This window comes from Anabrus simplex, chromosome 4 (assembly GCF_040414725.1).
Source record: "Anabrus simplex isolate iqAnaSimp1 chromosome 4, ASM4041472v1, whole genome shotgun sequence".
Taxonomy (NCBI): Eukaryota; Metazoa; Arthropoda; class Insecta; order Orthoptera; family Tettigoniidae; genus Anabrus; species Anabrus simplex.
Window position 1 is genome coordinate 289527672 of NC_090268.1, and position 20128 is coordinate 289547799.

A 20128-nucleotide genomic window follows, 5' to 3' on the forward strand; every position below is an offset into this window, starting at 1 on the left:
CCAATTAGTATCACCAGAGGTACACGACAAGGTTGTGTTTTAGAGTTTGAGGGATGTTCCACCAATCAACACATTGTAAAATATATTAAATTTATTGGGTGAAACTGGTCTTCACCCAAATTTAATACAATTTTAATATATCATCATTGCTGGGACAAAACCTCCTATGATTGTGATAATATTTTTGGAGATATACTGACCCGCAGCACATACATTATGAAGAGCGAGAATGCCTTGACATATTCACACAATATTGCACCTTAGATAACAGAACCTTACCTGCCAAAGTTCTAAGCTAAAATATTTCACATAGGAGGTTTTGTCCCGGCAGCGACGATATTTTACAATGTATTGAATGGTGGAACATCTCTCAAACTCTATCTTATAGTTATACATCAACAGGGAAATGAAGATCATAACCTACGAAGATTGTGTTTTGTCGCCACTGCTGTTCAACCAATATTCTGAGCAAATCTGTAGAGAAGTGGTTGATGATATTTCAGATAGAATAGAGTGACTGTTCCTCCCCAAAATTAACCTGCAACTTTTATTATGTTATTTTCATTTTCTAATACTCCAACCTAATACTACATTGTAACAGATACACAGGGACATAATACTAGAAAGTAACAATTTGTCCCATCCCTAATCTTCAAAATCTACGGAGTCTGTCATTTTTGCCCCTTAATTGTTTCCAATCTATATCAAAGGCATCATTATCACTATCTTCACCGTTCACAGGGATTTTCAGCAGGGCCTATTTCTGCCATGCATAGCTGACACCTGAAACCACCTTTATGAAAACAGTCACTACAGTAGGTTGGGACACCTGCTGCAAAGCTGCCATTGTGAAATGAATTGCTTGTAGAAAGTAGATTTTCTTGCTCACTTCTTTCCTGGCATCCAGCAAGTAGACAGCTGTTTGCACTAGGTGCTTACAATGCAGTCACTTGAAACATTTTATTACCCCAAGATCAACAGGCTGCAACATGCAGCCACAATTTGGGGTGAAATGCACAACATTCACATTACGAAGAAATGATGTGTCCTGTGGATGAGTGGCACAGTTATTATCCACAAAGAGCATGGCTTTTCTTCCTAGTGTACCCATAGAGGCAATGAATGACCTTAAAAACAGTGAACAAATTTCAGTGGTCATCCAAGCCTTTTTGTTTTAACAATCAATATTTCAAGGGTAGTTTTTTTGAGTTCTTAAAACAATGTGGTTTTAATGACTTTCCCACTATGACTGGCACTCTCTTATCACTACCTTCACTGCTGAGATACAGCAGAATGGTTAGTTGCTCTGAACTTTTCTCCCCATGGCAAGATTCACCCTTCAGCGCTAATCTTCTATCCAGAAGGATGTTGTAAAAACCATCTGGTCTCATCTGCATTATACATGTCATGCAACTCGCACACATCCAGCAGCAATGGCAGTCTCTCAAACCACAGGTCCTTTATCTTCCATGTCCACAAAAGCACTTTCTTCAGAAACCTTCTTGAATATTAGTCCATTCAATGTAGCAAAATTATCAATGTTAAATCTTGCAGCTATCTTCTTGGCTTTTACTCGTAACACGGTTTCCATCTATAGGGATACTGAAAGGCCTTGCTTGCTGGTACAAAGTGATGGTACCAGCTCAGAGAACATAGATTCTCCCCTGGTTTTTTCTTTAACTGCCACATTTATCCATTTTTTCTCTTTTCTGGACAAATATGGAGTTTAAAGTTGAAGCCCACCCAAGACATTTAGCAATATCTACTCCTTTTTTTTGAACGGATTTGTTTCAACTTATTATATAATTTACAACTGTTCTTCCAGAGTTCTTACTTTTTTATGGGAAGTGACATGTTTTAAATAACAATACACAGGAACAAAAATGAGAAAAACGGAATGTAATTAGGAATGACAGATAATATTGTAACTGCCACACACAACCAAGACACAGCACAGGACCACTCAGAATGAAATGAAACAGCATAATGGTGCCTTGGCACTTCGAGCAGAAGCCTTGGCTCCAGGGGGCTTGTAGGCATGGTTACATAGTATGGTTGTGCATGAATAACCAGAGCACTGCACTCCAGCCTACATGATCCTTGCTCCAGCCGAGACACTTGCTCAACTAGCAACTCAGAATCACTCGTACATTCTCATGTAACAAGTTGCCGCTAGTCTATGCTACAGTAGTTCTTTAAATTCAAAACAAACTGTTGTGTATATTTTTCTCACAATCAAAGCAGGAAAATTGTGGCCGAGGAAAATTCATTTTTTTACAATCAATGCAATAAAACGATAGTTCAAGGAACTATAGATGTGGATAAATTAAACATTGGTTTATATGGAACACTGTCAAGACTGAATAAATTGAACAAATAATACAGGAAAACGATAGTCCCAGAAATGATGCACTGAGGTTCTGCTGTATTGTATGAGGATATGAATTACCCAAATTTTTCACTAATGAAAAAGGTAGCTAAAATAAGGTAATGAATACTTACAGTTAGCCTCATCTGTTCCATCCTCACAGTCAAACTGTCCGTCACACTTCTTTGCTTCTATGTAACACTGGCGGCCATTCAGGCATTCATGGAAACCTTGTGTCAAGTTGCAGAAGCTTTGTCTCCGAGGAAGTATTATATCACTGAATACAATCAGGCCCAGGTACCTATCCGAACACAAGATAATGTCTCAGGAAAATAGGTTAACTGAAGCAAGTTGACTGGAACATTTAAGGAAAGGTGAGAGACTTACAACAACTAAAGCCACCTCTAGGGATACAAAGACAGTACATAATTCACCTGTTTTGGGATTATTCACTGGTTCACAGACTTTTAATAAATGACAAGCTGAAGAAAAACTGTGAAAACTACATAAATTTCTAGTGCCACGATATTCCCTTCATGTTCTAGTGATACTATATCAAACAGGCTTGTGTATCTCTGCTATGGATATGAAATTATGAAATGGAAGGGGCCAAAGTATTGTCAAATATGAGTCAAAGATCAGTTCATGTCCATCTATCAGAGGACAAACTCTCTGTTGGAGCAAATACCAAACTGCAGTGCCCTTCAGGAAAAATGACATTTTCAATGTCAATCAAACATTAACCGTTCCATTTTTTAAATTTTTTTTTTCAGAAATTATCAAACTATTTGTTAACACCAGTGGCAAAGTTTCTTCATGACAAACATCATTAGTACAATTCCGAGCAAAAAAAACTTAACACCTCAAGATATTTGAAAAACTGTGATAAAAGGATACAACAAAGAATTAAAAGAGAAAAGTTACCTAAGTATGGTTCGTCCATTATTGGAATATGCAAACAGTGTTTGGGATCCTCACCAAGAATACCTAATAAAAGAAATAGACAGTGTGCAGAGGAAAGCAGCAAGATTTGTAACAGGGGATTTCCGGAGAAAGAGTAGTGTATCAGAAATGTTAAAGGAACTTGGGTGGGAAACTTTAAGTAAGAGAAGGGAGAAAACTAGACTTATAGGGTTATATAGAACCTATACAGGAGAAGCAGCATGGGGAGATATCCGTGAGAGGCTTCAGTTGGAAAATAATTATATCAGCAGGACTGACCACAAATGTAAAATTAGAAGAAATTTTAGCAGAAGCGATTGGGGTAAATTTTCATTCATTGGGAAGGGTGTAAAGGAGTGGAACAGTTTACCAGGGGTAGTGTTTGATCCTTTTCCAAAATCTGTACAGATATTCAAGAAGAGAATAAACAGCAACAGAGAAAATAAATGAAGTGTTAGAGGGCATTCGACCAGTGCAGGTTAATGTAAATAAAAAAATGTGTGTGAATAAATTAACTCCATCCCCTAGTCTAAGGAGTTTGGACAGCCATAGTAGGGGACTGCCTGTAGGGGTGAAGTACAGTGGGGACTTCGAGGACCCTGGGACCGCTACGGTAACTGTGAAGGCCCTTCAGGAACTCTGAAAAGTGGTGGCAAAAGGGGCTCTGGTTAAGACGCAGCAGGTCGTTATGCTACTTAGGTTCCGGAATGGGTAAAGGAAAACAGAAAAAAGTAAATAAATGCAATGTAAATTTTAATCTTATACCAGTTGTACAGTATCATTTGAAGTAATTCCACATAAAGTATATCAGTTGACTATATTTGTAAGTAGTACAGGAGATATTATTAGTAGAATTTTGTAAACAATATAAATTTACTAAGGATGAGCTGTGTGTTTAATAGAAAAAATTGTTAGCGTAAATTGTATAATATTGTATTATAGGAAAATTTTGTTCTCTTGTTAATTTAATATTTAGTGCTTGACAATAATGTATTTTAGTGTACCATTTGCCACCGAGGTAGGCACCTCATTTGCAAATAAAGAGATTTTGATTTGATTTTGATTTTGAAATATAAATTTTAACATTCCTCATACCCTCCTATGAAACTTTTTACTATGTACTGGATCTTACGAAATGTTATCAAAGATTGTTGAATGGAATGAACTCAACAATAGGCAATAATAGCGAACAATAGACCATCCCAAAGGTATAGTGCTCTGCAGGTGAAAGTTACCACCTATTATAAGAATGCACATCTTTGTTTCTGTACCTTCATTACCTCCAAGTGTGATGGAGGGAAATCTCTGACCTTCTGATCAGTATTAGACAGCACTTACACTACTTACAGCAGAGCGCTACTGGGTGAAGATGCCGCTGAGCTCAGAAGATGCCGAAATAGTAGTGTTAGTAGAGGATGGGCGCAGCTTGCGTTACGTGGCTGCGTTGGTACACTGCGCTCCATCAACCATTTCAGTACAATTCAGAGGTTCAAAAACAATGAAGTTATCGGGAAGTGGGTTTATACACTCGCAGGTCAGGATCTGGTAGGAGAAGGTCAACTTCTGCAAGGGATGACCAGTTCTTGTGCCTTCAAATTCTGCGTGACCGGCATAGTACTGTGGTTCTAGCCAGAAGTAGGCTTGAATAGGTACGAGGTGTGAATGTCAGTGAGTGGACAGTGAGGAGAAGCTTATGTGATGCTCAACTCTACCCCAGAAGACCTGCTAATGGCCTAGATCTTACGTGTCAGCATCGACAGAATCACTTACGTTTCGCAAGAGATCATCGGGATTGGGTTGATAAAACAAACGGGACAGTTTTCTTCATGGATGAATCTCGGTTTAGCCTCAGATCCCCAAATGGACGAGAAAGGGTGTGGAAGAGACGTGGAGAAAGATATTCCCAATGCAACTTTTCTTCACAGATACCTTTCAATGGCGGTTCTGTAATGGTGTGGGGAGCTCCTTGGCTGCTCGAACATAACTCATCTTCGTGGAAGGCGGGTCACTTATGGCCCGTCGTTACCTTGAAGAACGTTGTTCCTTTAGCACATTTCATTGGTGACTATTTTGTGCTAATGGAGGACAATGTGTGCCCTCATGTTGCAAGATGTGTCCTTCAGTACCTCGAGGAAGTAGGTATCCAACTGATGCAATGGCCTCCACGCAGTCCGGATCTCAACCCGATTGAGCATCTATGGGATGTTTTGGGACAAAAAGTGCATAGTCATTGTCCAGAGACTATGCAGGAGCTGCGGGAAGTCCTTCAAGAAGACTGGGAGCTCATTCCCCAAGAGGACATTGCGGCACTCATCAGGAGTATGCCTCAAAGGATGGAAGCTGTGATTCGTACCAGACGTGGCAACACAACTTTCTGAAAGTGTATGTTATAGTGCAGAAATGCAGTGCAATAATAACTGTCACTTTTGAATGAAAGGAAATTAAAAAATTAACTGTCCTTAAACAATATTAAATTTTGATACACACAAGGGTGATTTTAGCAATTTCTGTATCCTTATGAATAATTTGCTATAAAATCTCAATTCTCTCAATGAAAATTGCTCTGGATATCACATTAGTAGTGTGTTAAATGACAGTGATAAAGATAAGAACAACCCACACAAGTTAGTTATTGATTTTAATAAAATAAATCACTATCTTTGAAAATTCTGAAGTGCTGCATATTTTTTGCTCGGCAGTGTATTACACATGCTGACCGGTCTCTAGGTAGCGACTCAGTCACTAGAGGGGAACGCCATACAGCATTATGACTTCTGAAAAGGGGTCATGGAAGAGCACAAAGTTATCCCATTTGCACTTACAGTTCAAAAATAAGACAGTAAATTTAAAGTTTGGAGACTCTTTTTCTGCAGTCATGTTGTAAAAGAACACCTTGTGAAAGTCCAAAATGAATGGACTATGTACTGTTTGGAATTTTTAAAAATAATATCAACTATTTTCTTCTTGGTTTCATGAAGAGAAACACGATACCAAAAATGAGGGGTATACACCTAATTTAGACATTAAAATAATTTGACAGAACTATACGCGAACCTTTTCTTGATACCTGAGCTCCCTAGTGCTGAATCAGTAGACCTCGGTTATCTTCGAGTCGTTTTGGCAACCTTTGAAACACAAACCATGAATCGGTTATGCATCGCCATGAGACATCTGGCGTACAGATTACGTACTAATACTGTTATTATTTACGCAGCAAAGCCAAACTATAGAATTCATGCTAGGAACAAGATTTGCATCGAGAAATGTTATATAATGTTATATAATGTGTGTGTGACACAGTTGTTGGCTTAAGATAATAAAAGTTTAGAAAATTCATATTGATCGATCATGTTATCGATTCTATTCAGATTTCATTTACATTCAGTTGGCAGTATAACCGGAACTGGGAGAGCTCTCTCCTTACCCCTCACCCATGTAAAACCCGGTATCAAGAAAAGGTTCGCGTATAGTGTGGCAGCCAGAAAATTGAAATTCTCTTGGTGCACACAGTATTTTGGTAGCCAGCTCTCTCCTTACCCCTCACCCACGTAAAACCTGGTATCAAGAAAAGGTTCGCGTATAGTATGGTAGCCAGAAAATTGAAATTCTCTTGGTGCACACAATATTTTGGTAGCCAAGTTGCTCCGATACAAAAAAAAAAAAAAAAATCCCTTTGTTATAGGTATGTTTCGTTTGGTAGAGAGTAGGAGTACTCTCAAAGGGGCCAAAAAATAAACTCACATAATACTATAGCCAATAAAGACTTATACAAGCTAGCAAAAATACCATCGAGGAAAAGCCTGTAAAGGAACTGCTGACTGACCATCAATTCCAGAACAATTTCACTACCAAGAAAACTCAACACACAGATCTGATCCACCATAAAAATTTAAGATAAGACTTTCTGCCAGCTTTTATCTTTGCTATTGGTTAACACTAAGGAACACCATATGCATTACTGTAGTTTTATGCAAAATGAAGTTCTTGAGGAGTATGATACACAAGAGTAGAAGAGACAAAATAAAGAATGAGAAAATTTGGGAAGAAATTGGAGTGAAAAAAATTAATGACAGAATAGAGAAGGGCTGACTAAGATGGTTTGGGCTCATAAAGTGAATGAGTGATGAAAGAATGCCAAAACAGGTGATGGAAATACAAATGCAAGGAAGAAGAGGCCACAGACGACCTTGATTGAGATGGAAGGACACCGTCCAATGCAGTATTAGAGAAAGAAATCTGGACTGGGACACAGTGGTAGAGGAAGAGTGGTGGGAGGACCGAAGAAAGTGGAGAGGAACCTTATTTACCCCTACCCGGCTATAGCTGAATAATGGGAAATGATGATGATGATGATGATGATGACTGATGACATGATCATAGCCGCAGGACCTCCAGTTCTATGTGAAATCCAAACCAAAGAGATACAAACTTTCATTTCAAAAAATCCCTACGGATTGGCTGAGATTAAACCACAGCCACTTTAGTGAAAAGCTAATGATGATGTCACTTGGCTATTCCATCCCCTCTCAAACATAAATATTCAGTAGTTTCCTTTGTTTTTAAATTACTGATTCTCTTTTTTTCTAGAATATTACTTGATAGCAACAATAAGCTGTATGAAGAGGCTACAAGTACCTAGCTACAACACAAAGCTAAAAGTATGAAAAGGTGGATATTGAAATTAGAGCAGTGTACATAGCTGTTACTCACTCAAATGTCCGATTAGCATCAATACCAAATGTTGATGATGGGAAGTAAACCATTTCATCAGGATCTCCTTCATGAGATGTCCAAGTATGAGCATAGGTTCCATTTGTTTCTTCATCAAACCTTGCCATTTTTGATAAAACCTGCATAAGCATTAAAGCATTACTAAGAGCCAGAAGTGGAACAAATTTCTCACAAATATAACAAAAGTTTTATAGTTATTAGAACAAGCACTCTTTATGAACATAATATAAAAGATTAATTAACCTAACAAATCCTCCAAACAGGGTTGGCATCAGAACCAAATCCACTTGAGCAACACAGTTCAGAAACATGAACCCACCAAAGTGTGGAAAAAGCAGCAAACGAAAAAGAATTAATCTATTCCAATATAAATTCAAAAAGTATTTTACTAACAAAGTAATGTAAGTTTTTTTTTAAAAGTAACAGTTTCCTTACAGCCATTCACATACTACTCCTGACAGACCCTGTAGAGTTCTCCACTACTCAGCGGCATCAATTGGTTACAATAGGAAGGTTTAGTATGAAACTAATGCCAACTAAAAATCTTAAACTTTTCAGCAGACAAGATTTTTAAATACAAAATTATTGATACTCCACAGATGTTTAATCTATAATTCATTCCTTCCTATCAATACAGATCTTAACATTTTACACAATGAAAACAAAAGGAAACCATTAAACATACAGGAGGCAATAAAAATACAAATCACACAAAAAAGCCAACTAAACCAACCTGAATGGTCACACACAACTGATATATTCCTCACTACCCCCACCCACCTTCGCAAATTTTGGTAAAACAAATTTTCAGATTTTGGTAAAACAATATTTCACACTACAATGCAGTCTCAATTATTAGTGTGCAACGTTTTTAAAAAAAAAGTTGGTGAACTAGGCTAGGCTTTCAACAATTTCAGTTGTTAAGAAATGTAGCCTTTATGACAGCAATAAATCATTTAGTAACCGATTAGGCAACCATATCCATTGTTGTTGAATTAGCTGTTCTGTGAAAATTTAAAACAAGCTCAGTTTTTGGTTGTTAATCAGTCTGCATGATCTTCATGTTTAACACGTCATGGCAGAAATATGCAATAAAACTAAACTTTTCATTAAAAAATTTGAACAGGGAAAGTCAGCTGCCAAGCTCGCAGCAGATTATGGAATAAGAATACAAACTCTGCACAACTCTCCAAAGCTGGAGGAATTTGTAAAGAACAGTAATAACAGTGTTGGACCTTCAAACGGTATAAATTGAAAAAAGTCAACATTGGAAGAGTTAGATATCACACTTCCTTGGTTCAGCCATAAAAAGATGAAGAAGGGCTTATCATCACCGGTATAATATGTGCAGAGAAAGCCAAGCTATTCTACGAGGCATTGGAATTAGAGGAAGAGTTTTACACTTTGTCGGGATGGCTCACAAGATTTAAGCAGCATCATGGGATCCATGAACTTACTATGCAGGGTGAGCAGCTTAGTGCCAACATAGTGATGGCAGATTCTTTCTGGACTGAATTTCAAGAACTGGTGCAAAATGAAATTTTAAAACCTTATCAAATTGAAAATGCTGATGAGACAGGACTGTATTGGAAATGTCTAGCGACAAGGCTATTCAGCAATTTGGCAACCCCTATACATCTCTACATGTTTGTTAGTTCGATTTAAAAATTCACTCTGTCACAAAACAGTCTTCAAAGATAACACTTTCTCAAATGGATTATTTACAGTAGTTACTAACAGGACCATATTGCAAGTGGTTATCTAGACATATATAAGAGTTTTGTCTGTACATTGCTCAGAATTTGAGAAGAATGGTACCGTATTTCTGTATCGGTCATGTCCGCAGTAACAAGGAAATGCACTTTTTACTTTTCCATAATTTCTGTCTGTCTGTATGTATATATGTCTGTATGTATGTATGTATGTATGTACACGCATCACAAGAAAACGGCTGAAGAGATTTAATGAAAATCGGTACATAAAGTCGGGGAATGAGCCACTACAATCTAGGCTATAAATCATTTTATTCACACTGGGTGAAATGGTAGTTTAACTAAAGTTATATAGAATTAAATTTCCGATCATTTATGTCTTATCCATTTTTACCGTACCGGTTATGATAACACAGATATTTATGAATTTGTATTTTTGTTGCTAAGTCCATATTAACGCCGAGCTATGAGAATGGGTTAACAGAATTTAATTAAAATCGGTATATACAGTCGGGGAATAAGAAACTACAGTCTAAGCTATAAACAATTTTATTCACCTTGGAAGAATTGTAGTTTAGGGGAAGGTGCCTAAAATTTAATTTTTAAATACCTATGTTATTGGTCCTATCGAAAAGTTGTTATGTAGAATACAATTTCCAATCATTTATGTTTTATTCAGTTTTACCATACCGACTATGATAAGAGTGGTATTTCAGAGTCGGAAGAAAACTAAATGTGAAGGCCTACAATATCGAAAGCGCCAACATTGATCAACAATAACATTACATTGACCATTGTTTGTAGTGATGTTCTTTATCTCTTATGCTGCCACTCAACTCCGATAGATGGGATTACTGCTGTGTACCGAGTATAAAAGCCTGACTGAATATTGTCGGGAATTAGCTGGGGTGTTAGAAAACTTTCTTCCTTAGCATGCCATTCCTCTGATTCATATATTTTCAGATACTGCTGGTACGTAACATACTGGTTCATCATAGTATTCCAGCTATTTGAGTAGTAGTAGTAGTGGAAGTAGTAGTAGTAGTAGTATTAATAGTAGTAGTTGAGGACCAATGTGAAAACACAAACATTACAAGGACATCTCCGTCTTCAGACACTGCTGTCTTTGTATTAATGGGCTCTCTCCTTTCCAAGGGGAGTACAATCAACTCTCGCTGAGGAGCCATCGTGACAGATCTTCAATTTTTATGCAGGAAGTGTAGGAGAAGAAGAAAACCAAAGAAAGACAGGAAAAAAGAAACATGAATACAGGTGGTAAAAGACAAAGATAAGAAAAGGGAAGGGACATCCAATACTCTGTAATACTCATTCAATACAATTCATTCATTAAAAGTCATAATTCATAACAAACTTACCTTTGAATACGATAATTCATTGCCAGCTTGCATAGCATAGAAAGCTCGATCAATTCCCGATAATCCAACATAAGCTCCTGGTTCGCCATAAATAGCAACCTCTACTCTCTCCCCTGTTCTTGCCTTTCTGTTGTTGATGAATACAGTGAACTGAAATGTACAACAATAAAATAAAAGAAATGCAGGAACTGTTAACATCGAAGCACATTCAGTAGTGATTTCAGACAATGCAAAGTTAGGGCACAACTGTATCTATAAAGAATAATAATGGTGCTGAAGACGAATATACAAAGAGAATTTTCCGACACGACTAATAATGGGAAATATTTTATATCTGAATTTGTGGATTATACTCCGTATTTGAAAGGCACCCATCTTGTTTGTAAATTTTCCTCTCTTGATTTATGTCTAAAATGAATAATGAAACACCAAGAAAATTACAGACAAAAGCCAATGTTCACTTACTCTGAAAGTGAAAACTCAAAACACACCTTCATACGTACAATAATAATGTGATTTGGTTTTACGTCCTACTAATAACTTTTACGGTGTTCGGAGACACTGAGTTATCAGGGCGAGTTGGCCGTGCGGTTAGGGGCGCGCAACTGTGCACTTGCATTTGGGAGATAGTGGGTTCGAACCCCACTGCCCGCAGCCCTGAAGATGGTTTACTGTGGTTTCCCATTTTCACACCAGGCAAATATCGATATTGTACCTTAATTATGGCCATGGCTGCTTCCTTCGCACTCTTAGGCCTTTTCTATCCCATTCCCATTCTCGCCATAAGACCTATCCATGTCTGTGCGACGTAAAACAACATGTAAAAAGAAAAAAAAAAACCTGTTATTTAGTGTTACTGTAAGTCTGTAAGCATCTGTGAATTAACTGAATGCCTCTCTTTGCAACTAGCTCAGTAGCCTTGTTTAGTTCCACACAACTTGAAATCTTTAAAACAATCATTAAAAATCTGAGTTTAACCATTGTCATGTTGGTCTCCATCTGTTTCTCTTACCATCCATGGCTGAGTCCATTATTCTTCTAGACAACCTATCCTCCTCATCCATCCACTTCACATGATCCACCACTGAAGCCTGTTTACCTGCCCAGTTTCATCCATAGAGTTAATTTCTAATTTAGCCTTCTCATTCTGAGCACCCTCCTACCATTGTTCTCACCTGTTTGAACCAGCAATCATTCAAACTACTACATGTCTGTTACATTGAACTCATGAATAAGAAATCCTGAGTCCACTCAACTGTCACTCCCGTACGGTAATGTTTGTCTGAAAAATACCACTGATCGCAACTTCATTAGCTCTGCTACACCTAGGCTCAGTTTCACTTAGTATACTACAATTCTAGAAGAATACACATCCAGAATACTTGAAATGATCCACCTGTTCCAGTTTAGCCTCCCCAACCTGACATTCAATCCTCTTCGATTTCTTCTCCACTGACATCACTTGGAAATACTAAAGTATCTCATGTCATACTCACTGCACCTCTTTTCAAGTTCCAAGCTTTCAGTGCAGTCTACTGTTAAGACCAAGTCTTTGGCACAAGCAAAACAGCTGAAAAAATATTATTTATACAGTCAAAACAGTTTACAGTGACATCGCTTTTAACAGCACACTGTATATAATAGCGAAATCTACCTATCTAAATCCTATGTGAACACTGGATTTTAAAAAAATCGCTTAGTGCGGCATCGCTTATTACGACATATCGTATAGGTTTTGATCACATTTTTGTGAGAAATGTATCAGCTATAACGTCCAATTTGATTTTTTTTATTATGCACTTGGCGATTGCTCACAACAATATAACGCTTATTACTGTAGACTTCAAATCAGTCTGCCTGTTAAATAATCAAGTCAAGCATTGCTGTGAAGATGAAAAAGAAAAGGGAAGTGTATAATACTGAAGAAAAGACAACATAAAAGGGTGATTAGAAAATTGGGAAACAAACATAAGGCACAGTGAAGGAATTGTATCACACTGAATGATTTCTACAATTTGGAAGGACAGAGAGAAAATACAGTCTCTTTTCGAAGAAAATTCTTTGAAAGTCAAGTGGGCCAGAATATCTGAGCACAAAGATATTGAAGAATCTTTACTTGGATGGTTTAAGCAGCAAAGAACAAATAATGTATCGATTAATGGACGTATTCCTCAAGCGAAAGCCAATGAAATTTCTCATTGTCTTGCTCCTTAAATACTTCACTGTAAATACAATACTTATTTTTGTGATATTTTTGTTTAATTAAATTTTGTTAATTAACCATGGAAATGTGCAGACTAAAACTTACAGAAATGATATTTTTAGCAAAAATGAGAAAAAGAAAAACAGTTCGTGCGACTATCAGCTATAACGACCGTTGATTGGCGGTCCCTTTGGAGCCGTTATAACCAATTTCGACTGTATTATACAATGATCTAAAGTTTCCTACTGAGAGAGTAACAAGAGTCATAACAATTGGCTTTGCGTGTCGAGTGTAACGCCAGGAGTCGCATATTATGGTTGTTTCGACCGGAAATCAATAAAGCACCAAACGCTTACTTAATACACTATTTATTGTTACAATACTATAAGATAATACTAGTTAAGCACAAACACTTTTTAACATAATAATTACAACAATGAGATTGCCTTTTGCTGATGAAGTTGAAAATAAAAATTCAAGTTCTGTTTATGGAAAATACATTTAGTTATATTTAATTTCATTTAACACACATCTAAACAATGTTCCTCCACCCTCTACTCAACAATGAATGATAACAGTGCACTTACTGCATTACAAATAAGTCTACGCCATGAATCGCGTATAGTAGAATAGAACGAAGACAGATAACGTGAGGAGTTGCGTGCAAACGAAACGACCGGATAGCCAGCTTGTCACTCACTGAAGGAGTGGAGAGGGATAACAGTGGTGTGACAGAAGTATGGACGAGTTTGCGGAAGGACTGATCAAAATAAACAGAAATGATTGAAACCACCAGACGCGATCCCTCACGGGTTAATAAGTACTGTTCTATCAATACTACAGGTTTTACATTAGATTCTTACATTATTTCGTGAGATTCCATTCACAGGGAAGGTGAGACTGTCAGCTACAATGTCTCCATATCGACCTATGTGGTAAACTACCACAGTAGCAGCAGGTGCCATTTCTGCACTCAGAGTAACAGCAAATGTCCGTATAGAATCCTGCATATTCTCTTGGCCTGTCAGGAGAATGAGGCCTTTAGACATTACAACATAGTTGAACACCTCCATGTAGAAATTGCTCTGAACATGAAAAATGACGTATTCTCCAACCTGAAAAATAGAAATAAATAAATGAATAATAATAATTATCATCTTCATCATAGAAGCGATTGAAAAATATGAGTATAAACTAAAAATGATGCCTGATGATGATGATGATGATGATGATGATGCTTGTTGTTTAAAGGGCCTAACATACAAGGTCATAAGCCCGGCAAAATTGATGCAAGTGCACTAAACCCTTTTTGAACCCTATATTTGTAGCTATCACCATATCGTCTTCTATAAATTTTATCTTAGCTCCCTTTGCAGATCAGTGTAGATCATCAGCCTCCAAGTCCCAAGATTATAGGATCAAACTCAGTACAGTTAGTCGTATTTTTGTAGGGTAGTCTTCAGCACTCCATTTCAAACAATGTCAGCATTAAAAAATGAGATCTCTGGCAACACATTTTATGTCGACCGAACAAAATTTTAAACTCTACCTCAGATGTCTGCCATCTGATAGAGTTTGACGGACTGTCAAAATTGACATCCAAGCTGTATACCCTCTGCCACATAAGTGTGGTAACTATGGGAGCAATCTTAACTGCTCCTTCCCAATTAATACTGGAGGTAGTGATGTATAGCTTTTTCTTAAGTGCTGGATTGCATTCTGTGTCACCAACCATATCATGTAGGGACCCTGTTTGCCGATACAGCATCTTTCAGTTACCATTCAACTTGCATCTTTGCATTATCTGCTGTAAATTGTGTGATGAGAAACCACTGCCAACTTGTATGTTGTATCATGAAAGTCACTACTGGTGCATTTAGCAATGAAACTTATTAATATTTTCTTTTTCTTAGGACTGTATAATTATACGTTAAAATGCCAGCGTACCTGCAACAATGTGTGTAGGAAAACAATAATGCTTGCAAATCATTGATGTTCGTGATAAGAAAGTTCCTTAGATGAAGCTGTAAGCCGATAAACAATAAAGAAGGCACCAAGATTGATCTGTAAATGGGAACTACAAGAATCTTCTGCAGGTCTATATAAAGAGTGCAGCTGAAGGAGTGGGGTCAGTCATCAGTCAGCCATGAGCGAGTCACAAAACAGTTGCAAACAGTGACAATAAGTCATGAGTGAACCAGTAGTGAGTAAAACAGTCTTGATTACAGGAAATGCGACAAACAGTGTAGTGAATTACACTGTGAATTAGGCTGTATTGTGGAGCCTATATAGGAGAGCAGGAGTTTGACACATTACAGGGCTGTGTGTTTGGTTACATCTGTGAGTAAAAATTGTGTCGAGTGGAAAACACAAGCACAAGTGAACGTGTAAAGAACTGTAAATAGCAGCTGGATAAATTCAGCCTCTCTATGTAGTGATGTTGGTTTGAAGGACCCTGATAACCTGCTACCATTATGTACTGTACCTCTATACCTTAGCAGTCCTAAATTCCTGTTTTTTATTACCGGTACCATTAATATACAATTTGACTTTTCTTGTTTTGCCTATTTCCTAACTGGATGCCTATTCATGTTCAGAACACATTGTCACATGAGTACTGATGCTATTTACATAAAAGCAACAAGACTTTAAAAAGAATGAATGACCATTTATGTATAAAGGAATGTGACAACCAGCTTGTAATGATAAATGCTGTGAGAAACTTACAGATAAGAATCATACAGCGATACAAACAATCCATGAAGAGAACTTTGAACTCCGAAAGTACTCTTTCTCCTCACCTTGGCATCTCGTGTTGAGGTTGATACTTTAATCTGATGGTTTAAAGGGGAGTAGTGCGACAAGAGCAGGAGGTCCGCAGTCACTTGCTCGCCGGTCTGATCTTTGAAATAAGCAACAATTCGCATCTCCTGAATGTTGTTAAGCAATTTCTTAGACTGAGGGTTTTCATCCAAGCCTGTAAACAAAAGAGCAACAAAATAATTAAAAAATCATTTTGAAAGTGACATCAATCATTTACAAAGATTTTGATTTCTGTACCATTCTCTAATAGTGCCAGTATACACTGAATTTACTCACATATTTTTTCACACATTTTTGGAGGAACAAACAGTTTTGAAATAAGGGTGTATAAATTATGTGAGCAAAAAAATGTGACACATTATGTGTTACAATAATGTACTTTATTGTAACATACTTGTATTCATAAAAATGGTCAAAAGCATCATCAGCACTCTTACAATGTTCGGCAACCTGAAATGAATAAGAATACTGTACATTAACATAATTAGTTTGTAACTTTTAATGGAGTGCCAGTTTCAAAAATTTCCAGGTATCCATTGTACGAGAGAGAAACTACAACAGGAAAACATTCGTCACATTATATCGAACATCCTACAGGATAAGATTTCCAGAGTCTCTGCAAACCTGTTTAGGAGATGCCAATTGTGTTTGAGAGCTGAAAAATGTCACTTCTAGCATCTCTTTTCGCACCAGGTAAAGTTTTAGTCTCTTTTATCAGCATGCAGATGAGTGTCAATGAGGCAGCTTGTTGTAGCCTGGGGTGGTGCTGCTGCTGCTAAGTTATAAAATGAACCTGTGTTACAACAATGATAAGTTACAGAAATTTTGTTAAGGTTACCTAATGCACTTTTCAGGTCTACTTTCATCTCCCAAAGCCCATCCCTCTCTGTAGACATCATCAGTTCTTGATTTTCTAGTGATCTTCGTCCTCCTCCCTGCATAATCACATTGGACTGGATCTCCATCCGCGAATACTTCAGGCGATCCCGACGCAGAGGAGAACCATCATGATATGAAACTGCTAACTGTAGGGAAAACAAAAAAGAGAACAATTTCCATAAAAAATTAGCCATCATACCTAAATATATGATGTTCAAAGTCATTTACATGAAAAATGAGCATCAGAATAGCATTCATCCACAGTGATATGAAAAATATTTATATACTTCTGTAATAGCAACTACATTTTCTGAAGCCAAAATCTTGAGTACACTGAAGCACTTCAAACCTGATGGTTCTTTGATAGCACCAATGTCTGCATTTCTTGGGTATGAATGGCTATCATGGGTGTCACCCTGACGTCTTGTGTTGGCCCAAATATAAGATAATGATTTTTCTCTAAAAATATCCTTCCAAAATCTGTACTGGTCTTATATGTGTCACATTATCTTATATTTGGGCCAATACAGGATGTCATGGTGACCTCCATGATAGCCATTCATACCCAAGAAAGGTAGACATGGTGCTATCAAAGAACCATCAGGTTTGAAGTGCTTCCTTGTACTCAATATTTTGGATTCAGAAAAGGTAATTGCTATTATAGAAGTATGTACATATTGTTACAAAATGGAAATTCCTATAACCGACTGTATAGTAATACTCATGATTTATGAAATAAACAATGCGATAATGGGAAGATTATTTCCTTCATGCTAGATGAATTAACTATTGTCGACCAAAATATTACATGTACTTGAGTTTGGAGTTTGTTTATGAAATAACCAATAGGTGTACAGAAAATCCAAAAACACTGTTTTCCTCGTTTCATTTCATGTTAAGTCATGTAGGTTAATATTTCTTATTGCAGGTAGAAGGCAAAAAGTGCCTATTTTTAAACGTGTTTCAACTATGCATGAACTTTAAGACATTGTTTCTCAAAAACCTATCATCTGATTAAACACAAAATACACTGGGATGTTTTATACATTGTTGACAAATTTAAGAATTTTATGTTTTCAAGGAAAAAGTTATAAATTTTGTAAGGTCATTTTTTTTCTTGCCTCGGAGGGGTTGAAAAACTGCATTCTTGGTCGTGTTGTGATCTTTATATGTCGAACGATTGTGAAATTCGCAAATGAATTCCCTTTTTTTGATATCAGTTTGTATTTGAATTGGGTACAGTGATATGGATCAGTAGCTGGCCAGTGCAGGGAGTCTTCCGACACTGCCGCGATAGCGCAAGAATTGTGCCATGCCATGCCTCGCTCGGAGTTGAATCTACTGGTTACAAGTTGCATGCATAGTAACTTTTGCTTCACTGTTTGCTTAAGAATTTCCTCCAGTATTTAATAATTAATCAGCTTTTCTCACAAATGCTTTTGACTTCCAATGGCAGGTCTAAAAATATTTCTTTTTTTATGTTGCTTTTAATGTTTTTTAAGTTTGTGTATATTGATGGTGCGTGAGTAATAACTCGTATCCCACAATGCTCTGCTTATCCATTCCCAGCCACATATAGATATGCGGACCATCACAACGTTTGTTGCGTTCATTTTCCTATGTCAATATATACAGGAAAATGAACCTTATTCTACCATACTGTAGAATGTATATTTTCACTAAGTATTTACGCACTCCTACACTATAATGCATTTACAAAATTGGTAAATGTTTTCTTGAAAACGTATACAGCACCAGTAATTATGACATTTTTGAACATTGTATAAAATATTCCACTGTATTTTGCGTTAAAATTTGGATTCGATCAGATGACAGGTTTCTGAGAAACAATGTCTTAAATATGACTCATGCTTGAAATAAGTTTACAAACTGGCACTTTCTGCATATAACCTGCGATAAAAAATATTAAAATATAAATGCAAAATTCAAAACCTACATGAACTAGCGTGAAATGAAATGTGGAAAATGACTGTCGTTTCTTGTTTCTCTCTCACTATATGACTTGTATGGTCTCTGTGTTTTGTTATGGAAGTTAAACAGCTGATTGTAGAGAAGTAAATGAATGTGTAATTTAATTTTTTGTGAGGTTTTATTAAACTTAAGACAACCAACTGGTACATAAATAGTTTTATTGGCAATACTAACATCTGACTAAGAAGTATCAGGGAAAATATACAAATAAGACAATTAACACCCAACTAAAGTATCAATGAGATTACCAATAAAGCATTTGTAGTAGACGAGGGTTTTCTTTATCGCTACTGACGCTATTGATTATTTCAATTCAAGATGGTGCATGTTTTAATATGTGTTAATATTCATAACAAATTTTATTTTTCCTTTCGTAAAAGGAGCACCCTAGATTTTTGTTCAGAAAATTGGGAGGGGGGAATGTGTCCATTATGTGGATAGATAGGGTAATAATTGTACCAATATCAGCTAACTTTTGCAATAGCTGTATATGTTTATGAGCTTTGATAAAAAAATCTTGTATGCACAAACGAACACAACAAAAAGCACACTGTCCTGAACAGAAAAATCTGTCAAAATAATTTACACATGGAAAAATAAGGAAGGAGATAATACACAAAGACCAAAGTGTTCAGAACATTACAGGACAATCTACAAGGGTGAGGATAGTCTATATCAATTTAACATTCACAGTGCAGTTTATATGTTTGAACCTTACGTTATTCATAAAACTTACATAGCAAGTGAATGGCATTGCTGGCTTGAAGACCTGCGGAGAGCCTCCCAAGAAAGATAGCTTGATGGAGGAGTTATAGATGCGAGCAATAGAGTAACCCTCAATAACTTCATTCATGAAGTGTTCTCCAACCGTGGCTGTTATCTTCACTTCCATACCATCTAGTGTTGGAACATACCTCTCCAGTACCGACATGGGGTACCGGAACTCATAAGTACCTTTGAACTGTCAAAAAATATGTAAATATCAATTTAACTCATATTTTCATGCAGAATAAAATAACAGAAAAAGTACCTTTCACTATTTTCTCCTTAATGTAAAAACCTAGATCTTAATTTATTAACACCACTAAATATTGATTTACCA

The 20128-nt window shown here is 36.8% G+C and overlaps 1 protein-coding gene across 1 annotated transcript in view; it reads right to left on the bottom strand.

Moving 5' to 3' along the window:
* Positions 1-20128, bottom strand: part of Mcr (macroglobulin complement-related) — a 940753-nt gene that overhangs the window by 73822 nt on the left and 846803 nt on the right. Inside the window, exons 10-16 of the mRNA XM_067145574.2 lie at positions 19763-19987; positions 16994-17180; positions 16134-16309; positions 14196-14447; positions 11130-11279; positions 8021-8160; positions 2503-2669 (exon numbers count right to left, since the gene is read on the bottom strand). Of these exons, the coding sequence (XP_067001675.2) occupies positions 2503-2669; positions 8021-8160; positions 11130-11279; positions 14196-14447; positions 16134-16309; positions 16994-17180; positions 19763-19987 (1297 nt within the window). The remainder of the gene's footprint in view (positions 1-2502; positions 2670-8020; positions 8161-11129; positions 11280-14195; positions 14448-16133; positions 16310-16993; positions 17181-19762; positions 19988-20128) is intronic.